This window comes from Chiloscyllium plagiosum, chromosome 2 (assembly GCF_004010195.1).
Source record: "Chiloscyllium plagiosum isolate BGI_BamShark_2017 chromosome 2, ASM401019v2, whole genome shotgun sequence".
NCBI classification, from domain to species: Eukaryota; Metazoa; Chordata; class Chondrichthyes; order Orectolobiformes; family Hemiscylliidae; genus Chiloscyllium; species Chiloscyllium plagiosum.
The window spans coordinates 69,700,742-69,714,954 of NC_057711.1; the positions used below are offsets into that span (position 1 = coordinate 69,700,742).

The window sequence follows — 14,213 nt, forward strand, 5'->3', positions numbered from 1 at the left end:
GTTGGACCGAAGGGTCTGTTTCCATGCTGTACATCTCTATGACTCTATGACTAGAGCAAGCACAGTCCAAGTCCCACAGTAGAACGAGCACAGGCCAAGTCCCACAGCAGAGCGAGCACGAGCTGAGTCCCACAGGAGAGCAAGCACCAGGTGAGCCCCACAGTAGTATGTGCACAAGCCAAGTCCCACAGTAGAGTGAGCAAGGGCCGAGTCCAACATCAGAGCGAGCACGGGCCAAGTCCAGCAACAGAGTGAGCACGGGCCGATCCCAGCAATAAAGCAGGCTCTGACCGAGTCCAGCAACAGAGTGAGCATGGGCCAAGTCCAACAACAGAGCGAGCACGGGCCGATTCCAGCAATAGAGCAGGCTCTGGCCGAGTCCAACAACAGAGCGAGCACGGGCCAAGTCCAGCAACAGAGTGAGCACGGGCCGATTCCAGCAATAAAGCAGGCTCTGACCGAGTACAGCAACAGAGTGAGCATGGGCCAAGTCCAACAACAGAGCGAGCACGGGCCGATTCCAGCAATAGAGCAGGCTCTGGCCAAGTCCAATAACAGAGCAAGCACGGGCCAAGTCCAGCAACAGAGTGAGCATGGGCCGATTCCAGCAATAGAGCAGGTTCTGGCCTAGTCCAGCAACAGCGCGAGCACGGGCCGAGTCCAGCAATAGACTGATCACGGGGCTGAGTCCAACAGGAGAGCAGGCATGGGCCGAGTCCAGCAGTAGAGCGAGCACGGGCCAAGTCCAGCAGTAGAGCGAGCACGGGCCAAGTCCAGCAGTAGAGCGAGCAGGGGTCAGGCCCAGCAGTAATCATTCTGGACTTTTTAAACTGCTTCCATGCTAACGTATTTTTTTCACTCTGTAGCAACAATTAAAGCATCTGTACCCGGGGGGTCTGTACCTAAGATGGCAATGAGAGGCAACATTAAAAACATTTCACTGCTCTCATTTGAGTGCATGTGACAATAAAGGGTATTCTAGTCTATTCTAGAAATGTTTGAAGATGTCCATGACCAAAATACAGCCTCATCTCATCATTGAATATTTCAGTCCTCCCAACATTACTGGTTAACCTGCCTCTCAGAAGTCAGACAAATAGATATGTCTCAACCTATGAAGCAACAAGATAGTGAAAACAAATGTTAAACTGTAATGGATAATTAACATGTATTTGATTATTCAATTTTAAAGAATATATTTTTGATAAGTCTGCAGTGAATTATCCAGCATATTTTATGCTAGAGCAGGGAGTTTTGGTTAAATGCTTCAATTATATTTATGTCCTAAAATTGATATAGGTTAAAGTACATTGTTCAGGAAGATTAATTTCTATATGTGTAATATTTTAAATAAATACAAATCCTTATTTTTGGATACATCAGAAGTGGGATTTTAAAGTTTCCAAGATAAGGTCAGAAGTGGGGATATTTGGTGATGATTGCACAACGTTCAGCACCATTCACTCCCCAGACACTGAAGTATTTTGTTCCAAATACAAAAAAACCTGGACAATATCCAGGCTTGGGCTGTAAAGTGCCAAATAACATTCACATAAGTGCCGGACAATGATCATCACCAATGAGAGAGCATCTGACCATTTCCTCCTGACATTCAATTTCAACATCGTGGGAGTTACCACTGACCAGAAACTGAACTGGACCAGCTAATAAATACTATGACTACAAAAGTGGGTCAGAGGCTCTGAATCCTGCATTGAGTAACTCACCTTCTGACTCGCTAAAGCTTGTCCACCATCTATAGGGCACAAGTCAGGATTGTGATGAAATACTTACCACTTAACTGGATTGATGCAACTCCAAAAAAACTTGAGGAGCTTGACACCATTCAGTACAAAACAGCATGCTTGATCGTCACCACATCCTCAAACATTCACACCCTTCATCACCGACGCACAATGTCACATAATAGCAGCACCTGCTAATTCCCCTCAAAGCCACTCATTATCTTGACTTCGAATATATCCCATTCATTTGTCATTGATCAAAACACTGAATGACCCACTCTAACCACATTGTGGCTCTACCCAACCAAATGGACTACAGTCATTCAAGAAAGCTGCTCACCACCACCCTCTTAAGAGCAAGTAGGGATGTGCAATAAATGCTGGACCAGTCTTAAGATCCACGACAATAGTTTTTGGATAATTTCATAATTTCATGGGAGGAAAGCTCACTGGTGCAGAGACATGACCAATTTGCTGTGAGCTTAATATTATTAAGCTGTAATCATATTGTGGCCCCAATAACTTTACCTTCTTGAGATATGGTAAAATGAACATTTGGAAATGAGCTGTTGTAACAATAAAAGGTATTGTAGATTAAGGAACAATTTATATTTTTTTACATGCATGGTCAGAGAGAGGTTGTTTGTCTTCTGCACATATTTACATTCTATCTGTCAAATAGTGGTTTGAAATAGTGGAGACACTACATCACATGTAGTGTACATGGAGTCACAGCTGTTACTGTTTTCCATAATTTATTTGTTTGTTAAGGGTACCAATTAAATAGTTACTATTATGTTGTGTGCTTTTTTTTGCCTCACCTAGGTTTATTTTCTTTTGTGCATTAGATGCAGTGAAATTTTTATAAACAGACATGATTTTTTTAAAAAATATGATACAAGGGAGAAACTTGATATCGCTTCAAATCCTTGAGTCAATGGCATAGATTCTTTGTCTCATTCTGCTCAATTTTGTGATGTTAACCAACATATTTCTGGGTGCATCATCACTGTACAATCTGGATAAAATGAACGGATTGGCATATATTTTACTTGTAGTAATTAGTTGGCATCTGGCTTTCTACATTTATAATAGTATAATGCAATACATACAGGAACAGGCCCTTCAGCTCACCAAGCCTGCACCAATTCCCAATCCTTAGTAAACCTATTACTTATTGCCCATGCATGGTATCCCTCTGTTTGCATCATGTTCATGGATCTATCAAAATATGCTTTAAATGTTGCTTACATGCCTGCTGACACTACCTCCACTGGCAGTATGTTCCAGGCACCCACCCCCTCTCTGTGTGAAAAATTTTCCCCAGACTTCTCCCCTAAACTATTTGCAAAAGAGTTGTTCCATTGGACAGGTTCCTTTGGGAATCACTCTCTACTTTTGCTTTTAAAGGTGAAAAATAAGTATTATGATCACACAGTAACCACCTGCCAATATCCCCATAAGAATGCATATACACAGACACTCTTGTTTGCACTTAACAGAGGAACCATCCTTGGGGAATCTTTGCTTTCCAAAAGCAAAACAGTAGTGACATGATAGGTTACTGAAATTTTATGACTGTCAAAATCGCTGAGTGTACAAAGAGCCTTAGATTGTATCCACATTGCTTCTTTGATCAAAGTCAAGAAGTAAATGGACAGGAAAAGATGCAGCATGTTTGTGACCAGAAACATCATCCTGCTTGTTTCCCTAAGAGCTACAATACCTTTAGGAATCTGAGGTGCTGGTACAAGGGCATGCTTCAGTAATGATACAAACAAAATAAACCATAGACCAGTTAGTCTGAGTTAGCACCTCTGTGTAAATTTATTTCTGCCTTGGTACTAGTTTCAGGCACTGCCTCCAAACAAATAATGATCATTGGAAACTAAGACTGAATGGTTCCAACTAAATAAATGAAAACATAAGACTTCTTTGTATGCAAATCCCAATTGCTTGGAAGGCAGAAAAGAGAACCCTTTGAATCTAATTGGCCAATTTCTCCACTTTCTGTTGGAACATTTATGGATGGGGCACATTAGTGTTAGGGCTTTTTTAAAGGATGTCTCGGTTACAGCTGTTTCTGGAACTGCCACGTGTTTTATCATATTATATATGCAGGGAACACACTCATTCTCTCATCCCACCCCAAAGGACACTACTGACAATTTATTTCCCAATGCAGTGCTTTCACATATATTTAATTTTTTAAACCTCAAAGAGATGGATCCATCTGTCAAAGCACAACATTTGTTGATTTGATGGTGAGCAATGATTCCTTCTTCACATACCACTATTGTCAGTAGTGTCCTTTGGGGTGGGATGAGAGAATGAGTGTGTTCCCTGCATATATAATATGATAAAACACGTGGCACTTCAATTGTACACTGTTCTTCACCTTATATTCTCCCCTCTGTATTTTACTCCAATGCCCCTATGTTTAATACCCAGTATTGCTGTTTAGGATGGGAGTAAATAAAAGCATGTGCTGTGAAGTGCTGGTATGCCTAAATGCAGACAGGACTCTCATTCCACGACTTTCACTTCTAGAACAAGAGAGATTAAAATGGTTCCAAAGCTTGACATTTTCACTGGAAGGTATGACATTAGAGGAGTATGACAAAATAATGTCGTGCATAAATACAGACTGCATTTAGACAGAATCCTCAATACAATATATCATTCCAAGATGTTTCACAGGAGCATAATCAATATATTAGGACCAAAAGTTTAGTCAAAGCAGTAGATTTTAAACAGTGAAAGGAGAGTTAGTGCTTAGCATCGAGATAGCTAAAGACATACCTTCTCATGAGGCAACAGAGAAAATAGGGGTTGCTCATGAGACCAGAATTGGAGCATCAGCAAGCGTAGAGATGGGAAGTAGAACAGGACTTGTGTGTTAAGATATTAATCTCAGAGTTTTGCATTTATCTGGCTGAATCTGCCAGATAAATGTTCCAGTTTCTTTGTAGAGTCTTTCCAACATCTGGCTAGTTCAGTGTGATGTGAGTCTGAATATTAATGAGACAAGTTGAGACGTTAACAAGGCATTAAATAAGCAATAATGATCATCAATTGTCAACCAACCACCAAAGCCTACCAAGAATCTTGCTTATGAAAAGCATGCAAAATGAAGCAAGATGTACTCGACTTTGAGATGAACTATGGGAAGATGAGCTACAGCGTTTGAGCTATAGGGAGAGGCTGAATATGCTAGGGCTGTTTTCCCTGCAGTGGCAGAAGCCTAGGGGTGACCTTATAGAGTGGCATGGATATGGTAAATAGACAAGGTATTTTCCCTTTTCTGGGGCAGTTCAGAACTAGAGGGCATAGTTTATGGTGAGAGGGGAAAGATTTAAAAGGGGCAAAGTTTTCACACAGAGGATGGTGTGTGTATGGAATGAGCTGCCAGAGGAAGTAGTGGAGGCTGGTATAATTACAACATTTAAAAGGCATCTGGATGAGTACATGAATAGGAAAGGGTTTAGAAAGATATGGGCCAAGTGCTGGCAAATGGGATTAGGTTAATTTAGGATACCTGGTCGGCATGGACGGGTTGGACCAAAGGGTCTGTTTCCATGCTGTACATCTCTATGACTCTATGAGCCTCACTACACTTGTTGCTGGATTCTGCCACACATCTCACCAAAGCCTACAATGCTCAGATCCCATTGGATTCCACCCTTTGTTTTGAGATTTGCAAGCAAGAGCTGGTTAAGTACAGTCAGTATTCCACCTTTTGGATACAACCAAAATATTGTGCAATTTATTACACTCCATTTGAGGCTTAAGGCTTAATTACCTGGCATCACACCAGCAGTGAACTCATGTACCATATTACTCATTTGCATGGTAGGCAGACTGTCATTTTGGTCTTATGGCAACAACCTGGTTAAATAAATTACCAGGTGAAAAGTGAGGACTGCAGATGCTGGAGACCAGAATTGAAAAAATGTGGTGCTGGAAAAACACAGCAGGCCAGGCAGCATCCGAGGAGCAGGAGAATTGACGTTTCGGGCATAAGCCCTTCTTCAGGAAATAAATAAATTACCACTCATGTTGCTTCTGCAGAGATGAGTTTGGTTTCAGTTACACTATGCACGCCCGCATAGACAACTTTGCAGGAGTTCCTCAGAGAAGTGTCCTTGGTTCAACCATCGTCAGCTACTTCATCAATGACCTTCTGTCTACAATAAGGCCAGAAATGGGGATGTTCATTGATGATTGCACAATGTTTATCACCTTTCATGACTCCTCAGATATTGAAACAGTACATTTTATACCTTACCCCATAACATTCAATTGTATTACCATCACTAAATCTCTCAATAACAACATCATGTGGGTTCCCATTCAGCATAAACTGAACTGGGCTAGCCATTTAAATATACTGGTTTGAATAGCGGTCAAAAGCTAGGATTACTTCAAACAGTAACTCACTTTCCAAATGTTGGTCCACCATCTACATGAGAAAAATGAGCAATGTTACAGAATAGTACTCACTTGTCTGGATGAGAACTGCTCCAACAACTCTCAAGAAACTTGTCATTATTCAGGACAAAGCAGCCCCTATGATTGGCACTGCATCCATTCCCATCACCACCTCTCAATAGCAAAGTTAAAAATCACACAACACCAGGTTATAGTCCAACAGGTTTAATTGGACTATAACCTGGTGTTGTGTGATTTTTAACTTTGTACACCCCAGTCCAACACCGGCATCTCCAATAGCAACAGTGTGTACCATCTACTGCTGAACTGATGCACTGCAGAAATTCACCAGAGTGCCTTGAACTGCACCTTCCAAACTCACTATCACTATGAGGATAAGGGCAGCAGAACATGCAACCACTTGCAGATTTCCTCTCAGTCATTTACGATCCTGTCTTGTAAATATATTGTTGTTCCTTCAGTGTTCCTGGGAATTCTGTCCCTAACAGTGTTGAGGCTCTACTTACAGCATATGGACTGCAGCAGTTCAAGAAGGCAGCCCATCACCGCATTGTCAAGGGCAACTCGGGAGAAGCAATAAATGCTGGCCAGTCAGTGATGTTCACGTACCACGTGTGAATAAAGGTTGTCCCCAATTTACATCTATTATGGACTTGGGTTAGCAGAAAGCACTGTGAGCAGGTTAAGCATAAACTTAACATGAACAATAATTCAAGTCTATCCATAGACAAAAGCATATATATTAATTTTCAGTATATAACTCTGCCAGATGAAACTCTAACAACTTCTTAAATACCTACGAGCACATTCAGACAGATACAGGCAAACGAGGCAGCTGCCAGAATCGAAGGAACCCCAAGGCAGACTGCAAAACAACAGGCTAAATACACGATACCCTCCACCCCCAGCGTAGACAAAAGCGAGCAGTCGCCACGACCAGCAACATGCTATGATCCGGCGCAGGAATCACATGGCGCTGGCCACCACCATGCACAGAGAGAAAGGATGAAATGACATTGAGCCTAGCCAAACCCACATTTGGCCAGCTGGGGGGAATGACCTACAGATATCCAAGAAGCACAGGTTCACTGAGCAATTCTCTGAATACACTGCAAAGTGTGTACCACAAGAAGAGGTGCAGACCCCCAAAATAACTTTGGTATGTGCAAATTTGCAAAGGTTACCCTAGCCCTGACCCTGGCAGTCCGCACCCCCTCACCTACCCTGTTCTCAGATGTGGCATTATATGAGGGACTGTAAGTATGATATAACATTTTTTTCTTTTATATTTTAAAATGTATATTATAAAAATTCATTTACTGATGCAGGATCTTAGCCATTTGAAGTGCGCGTGGTACTGAATCAACTTAACTGATATATTTTCTCTCTGCTAAGGAGGGCCCTGCAGAACCTAACTCCTCTTTCACACGATCAATTTTTCACTATAGACTCGATTTTCAGGAACGCAACCGTAACCAAAATCTGGTAAACACAACTGTGCCGATGTTCATTTGGTTGGCACTTGTCAGCGCTGGGTATGAATGTGAGGGGTGATGAAGGGTTTTTGCCCGAAATGTCGATTTTCCTGCTCCTCGGATGCTGCCTGACCGGCTGTGCCTTTCCACCACCACACTAATCTAAGTTAAAAATCACATAACACCAGGTTATAGTCCAACAGGTTACTTGGAAGCACACTAGCTTTCGGAGCGTCGCTCCTTCATCAGATTAAACCTGTTCGACTATAACCTGGTGTCATGTGATTTTTAACTTTGTACACCCCAGTCCAACACCGGCATCGCCAAATCATCACTCTAATCTTGATTCTGATTTTCAGCATCTGCAGTCCTCACTTTTGCCTATGAATATGGATATACTTAAAATTAAAATATCTGGCTGATATCCAACTGAGTGACATTGTTGATGGTGGTAGCAGTGAGATGGATGTGTGATGATCTGGAATTTTATAATTCAGAGCTGGTCAAGGACTTTGGACAATGTTACAATGCCAGCGAGGAAACTGATCACTGACCTCAGTGAAACATGTGCCATTGCTGCTGAGGTCATGAGAAGTAACTGAGACATAGGATGCAGTTTTTTTAAAAATAAAGTACCCAGACCTGTAAGCTGAAATGCCTTTTAGAATTGAGAATCTTCTTTTTATTTCAATCAGAAAACGACAATGGATAATTTAAACAAAAACAAGAAAAATTGTAAAGACACCTATTTCGCCATTAGTATGGCAAAACCTTTCTCCTTGGAGTTTATACAGAGGTGTTCGAGATAAAGAAAAACATGTTAATATTCTCTCTGAGTTCTGGTTGTAACATTGGTGCCCAATGCGGAAGTCAGGACAATGGAACGTTTGTCGGCAACATTCCAAACGCGCGCCTCGAGGTTCCGCACGTCATGCGGAGGCTGCACGTGACTGGGGCGATGACGTGTCCCGGCGCGAGCGGTATATGTGGCGGGGGTGTAGGGGTAGGTGGAGGTCACATGACTTGCGAACTTGCTCAGCAGAGTGAAGATGGCGGCCGAGAGAGAACCTCCTCCGTTTGGAGACGGGGATGTGGAAGCAGAGGGTGATGACTTGGAGTTCAGGGAAGCAGAAGGGGGCGAAGATCTGTTCGTCAGTACTACTAGCACTCTGGAGGTGAGTGCTTCGGCTGCAGTATGTTGTGTGAATAATAAAGGCGATGTCCCGGCCTGGGGCTGGGCCGACTCTTGGTTAGTGCAACACCGTCTCCCACCCGGGGTTTCTCGGTTAATAGGAATCCGCGATGCTCATCGTCGTTAGTTGACGTTAATTCTTCACTGGGCTAAGCAGAGACCTTCGAATGGCGTTGCTTTCCTACAAGATTTAAAGCTTAAAAAGCTGTTTTTTGGTTTGGTGACAACATGACTTGGACGTAATGAACTTGTCCTGGAATTATTGCGCATGTCAGAACAATGTTACACTCATTAAGATAGAAATGCTATCTTGTCATTTGAGGGTTTACTCGTTATGTTTCCAGTGCTATTGGTATTTCTAAGGTTCTTGCACATAATTGATTAAAATCTGGTTGAGTGTTTACTGATCTACACTCTTATTCAAATCTATTGCTTTTTTGCCAGCTTGGTATGGCAAATTTGAATTGTAAAAATTTAGTTTACAATTTATATTAATATGTTGTACTTTAAAACCAGATGTAGCAATCAAATGAAACTAATTTTTAAAAATGTAAAACAGAGCTTCTGTTTAAAAGGTAGTGATATGAGCCAAATGTAGGCAAATGGGGCTAGTTTAGTTTGGGAAATCTGGTATGGATGAGTTGGGTTGAAGGCTCTATTTGTTTTGTGACTTACTGCACTGAGTGGGACAGTGGAGATGTTTTAAAAATCTCTTTAGAGGAAATGAATGATTTTTAAAACTAAAGCTCTTTAGGGGATGTGAAACTAGAATTGGATCATGTGGTTATCTTGATCATATGGTGACTACTTCACTCAAGTTTAAAAACACATCTCTCCCATTACCTGCAATGTGCAGTAATTATCTCAAGACTGATCCTGGATTTCCCAAAGTTGCCATGTTTTGATTGGATCACTCAATTGAAAGTTAAGTCTAATAAAGTCCAATTTAGCTTTCATCGACTTGAAATTTCATTCCTTACTAAATGACAAATTGGTTCAAATTACAGTAGAAGGTAGTCTTCAGAATATGTATTCAAAACTTCATGTTGAGTTCAAAATTGTTTTTATGGGTCCAGAAGTGTTCCTTTTTTTGACAGCTGTTTTTAATATAGTAAAGCTATTAAATAAATATCTGGAGTTTGGAAATGTAGTATATAGGGAGGGAGAAAGTGTCAAATTTTTTGAAGGCATCAGTTTCCTAATTCCTCTTTAAATTATTGTTTGTCCCCTCCTCTGACTATTTACTGGATTTTTTTTTCTGAGATGAGGCATCCTCATCTCCTCTTTCTGTTTTCTGCTGTTTAAATGGCTAAGGTCAGCAGTTAAACTTTGAGACCCTGAGCTTGGAAATAGCTTCCTGAGAGAAGTTATTGGTGGTGATGATATCCCATTATACCTGTCATTATGTATAACAGCAAATTGGATGCTTGCCTGAAACTGTATCACAGAACTGTATGTGAACTTGATTCCTTTTATGTATCAAGGACTTCTTAAATGTTTTTAACTTGTGCAATATTGTCTTTGCCAATTGGTAGAATGCTTGCATTCTCTTTCCCTTACAACTGGAAATTTGTATGCCCTGATGGTACTTGGCCTTCACAGGTAATTGGTGTAATAGTTGGAAAGGTTGTTGCCTTTCACGTTGGGTTAATGTGAAAACACAATGCTACTAAATTATAGTAGACACTCCTATTTGAGGAAAAATGCTTGTTTTTGTTCATTGCTGTTGTGGCTTGCAGTTTTGTTGATTTACTTTGTTGCAAAAGCTGTTGGTTGTATGCCTAACTTTTTTTAGTCTTGACTAATCTTGTTACTACAGATGTTTTTACTCAGATAATGTGGCTCTGGCATTGAGTTTTGGTGTATAGTTACCTTGTAGTTATCTTTAGAGGGAGCTTTGACTTCCTGTTTCTGTATGCAGTCCTTGATCTGAGTATAATTATTGAAATATTTTTATTTATTTATTTATTTATTTATTTGTTCACTAAGTGCAGTGCAATCTTAACTGAAAATGTGTTGCTGGAGAAGCGCAGCAGGTCAGGCAGCATCCAGGGAACAGGAGAATCGACGTTTCTGGCATAAGCCCTTCAGGCTTATGCCCGAAACATCGATTCTCCTGTTCCCTGGATGCTGCTTGACCCGCTGCGCTTCTCCAGCAACACATTTTCAGCTCTGATCTCCAGCATCTGCAGACCTCTTTCTCCCCAGTGCAATCTTAAGCTGACTAGCAAGCTCCAATTTGTTTAATGTTAACATCTGAGTAACACATTCTGCTTAAACTTCTGCACATGTCAAATAACACTGCCTTTCTGACTAGTGTGTAGTTGAGTAAACTTGCTTTGTTTGAATAACTGGAGTTACAGGTAAAAACGAGAACTGCAGATGCTGGAAACCAGAGTCTGGATGAGTGGTGCTGGAAAAGCACAGCAGGTCAGGCAGCATCGAAGGAGCAGGAAAATCGACATTTCAGGCCAAAGTCCTTCATTAAGAATAGCGAGGCAAGGAGCCTGCAGGGTGGAGAGAGAAATGGTGGGGGTGGGGAGAAAGTAGAGTACAGTAAGTGACTGGGGATAGGAGTGGAGTGGAAAGGAAGATGGGACAGGTCATCGAGATGGTGCTGATCTGGAAGGTTGGAACTGGGGTAAGGTGGGGGCTAGGGGAAATGAGGAAACTGGTGAAGTGTTCTGAGGTGGAAGATGAGGCTTTCTTCCTCCAGGCATCTGGTGAGGGAGCAACGGTGGAGGAGGCCCAGAGCCTGCATATCCTCGGCAGAGTGGGAGGGTGAGTTGAAAAGTTGGGCCACAGGGCAGTGGGGTTGATTGATGCAGATGTCCTGGAGGTGTTCTCTAAAGTGCTCTGCGAGGAGGCATCCAGTCTCCCCAATGTAGAGGAGACTGCATCGGGAGCAACAGATACAATAAATGACATTGGATGTGGAAGGCTCCTTTGGGGCCTTGTCCAGGGAACAGGAGATTCGATGTTTCGGGCACAGGCCCTTCTTCAGGAATATCAGGAGATTCGAAGTTTCGGCCGCAGGCCCGTCTTCAGGATGAAGGGCCTGTGCCCGCAACGTCGAATCTCCTGTTCCCTGGGTGCTGCCTGGCCTGCTGTGCTGTTCCAGCAATAAAGTTTCAACTTTGATCTCCAGCATCTGCAGACCTCACTTTCTCCTCCACTATCTGTCAAGGGCTACTGTTGGCGTTTGTGATAATAGGAAATGTTTTGGTCATATCACTTGAGATCCATTATCAACGACATCTCTTAAATTACATTGTAACTTAAACTGAGTGGAACTGGAAAATAAAGTGGAATGTGCTTGACGAGGAAGTCTCGCTCTGCTTGGATTATGAAAAACTGCATTTCTCTTATAGTCAAACATGTGAAGTGAATTCTTAGTTTTGTCTTAATCACTTTCAGACAGGCATCCTTATCTCAACTTCTTTTCTATAGATTTATGAACATGTTTTATTTTGGCATGACTAATGATCTATTGCATGCATATAATTTTCAAAGTGTACTTGGTTTTGTGTTTTCTTAACATTTTGAACAGAGGATGAAAAAATATTAGTGCAAGGACAGGTTAGCCAAATTGACCTTTGATTCTTTTGCAATGTGTATGTTTCACCACACTAAGAACAGTGATGCATTTTGAAAGCTGACTCAGCATAGTTTTCAGTCTTAATAGTGTTTAAAATGCATTTCATAGGAGTATTTTGAATATTCATTGTGTAGCTTCCAAATATATAGCTTGCTTAATCTCTTACTGGAGATGTTATAAATGACTAGAACTGCTGGTAAATGTTTAGTGCACTAGAGACACCAATTTTAACTTTAGTAGAATTTTAACTTACCTTTGTTAATAACTAAGCACGTTAAATGCTTGTAGTACATTTTAATGTAGCTGTCCTAATTTCAGTTGATTTATAGGCTAACTTAAATATGCAGCTTTTTTTAGGAGCTTTAAACAATACAAATTTCTGTAAAGTATGTCAAACATTTTTGAAGTGCCAATAGTTAACAATGAGTAAGGAAATGCATGAATTCTTGCTAGTACAAATGTGACTATTAGTCTGATTTTCTTGTGCTGCTTCTTTTGCGAACTTGTTAACACCTTTTTGTTTATGGATGTTTGTATTATCTTGGCATTTTGGTTTTCTCTCCACTTATCAAATTTGGATTGAAACTAATCCATGACTAAACTTGTGTTCTCTTCCAGTCCAGCCCATCATCTCCAGAGCCTGCCAGTCTTCCAGCAGAAGACATAAGTGTGAAGTCTAACGGTCCCAAATCTGATACTTTGCTGGATGATGACCATGAAGACCTTTTTGCAGGTGAGGCACAGTGCAGTTCTGTGGTACTTTATGGACTTGAGCTACAGTTGTAATGGCACACTATATCTCAACTGCTCTACGTTAAATTCATAATCATAGGGTTGTACAGCATGGAAACAGTCCCTTCGATCCAACTCGTCCATGCTGACTAGATATCCCATACTAAACTTGTCCTTCCTGCCAGCGCCCAGGCCATATCCTCCCAACCCTTCCTATTCGTATACCTATCCAGATGCCTTTTTTAAATGTTGCAATTGTACTAGCCTCCACCACTTCCTCTGGCAGCTCATTGTAAACATGTAACCACCCTCTGAGTGAAAAGGTTGCCCCTTGGGTCTCTTTTATATCTTTTCCCCTCTCACTCTAAACCTATGCCCTCTAGTTCTGGACTCCCAATCCTGGGAAGAGACTTATCTATTTATCCTATCCATGCCCCTCACTATTTTATAAACCTCCTATAAGTTGCTGATCTTCTTAGTTTGATTTAAGATAATTCCATCTCCAAGTTGACTGTAGAGCTGGAATGAAGAATGAAACAAACCTGCTTGTTAATAAGTAGTGTGCAAGTGGGATTTTTGGGTCATGAGCTTTTGAGATTTCTCTGCCTTTTCATTTTAAGATAATTGCTGATCTGTGGTGTGGCCTTAAATCCACCTTTTTGTTTGCTTCCCTGTTTGACCCTTTGTCAATTTCAAGACTTCTGCATCAGTTTGAATATGTTCCACTACTGAATTTATTGATTAAATTGCTTGGCTCTGAGAACTCAGTCTGTGAAATTTATGCAGGCTCTTGACATGGTTTTGTCCTATTCAAATTAGGTGTTGACAATTAAAGCTTTGTACATGTAAATGCTAATTGCTGCCCTAGCTGTTATTAATACAGGAATAATTTTGTCCTGCAAAGTTGTACTTCAAAAATGTCTGTTATTCTGTACTAGGGTAAGCTGATGGCAATGTTGGTGCTTCAGTACACTTGGCAACAGGTTCCTGAAATGGTCACCAAACCTTTATTTTGGTAG

At 41.2% G+C, this 14,213-nt stretch overlaps 1 protein-coding gene across 3 annotated transcripts in view; it reads left to right on the top strand.

The window, feature by feature from the left end:
- Positions 1 to 8,674: 8,674 nt before the first annotated feature.
- The window catches only part of snx2 (sorting nexin 2), a 52,308-nt gene continuing 46,769 nt past the window's right edge, over positions 8,675 to 14,213 (top strand). Inside the window, exons 1-2 of one of the 3 annotated variants that reach the window (XM_043711692.1) lie at positions 8,675 to 8,847; positions 13,081 to 13,195. In XM_043711692.1, the coding sequence (XP_043567627.1) occupies positions 8,722 to 8,847; positions 13,081 to 13,195 (241 nt within the window). In that variant the 5' untranslated portion in view covers positions 8,675 to 8,721. The remainder of the gene's footprint in view (positions 8,848 to 13,080; positions 13,196 to 14,213) is intronic. The other 2 variants (XM_043711687.1, XM_043711701.1) reach the window with 2 other exon arrangements.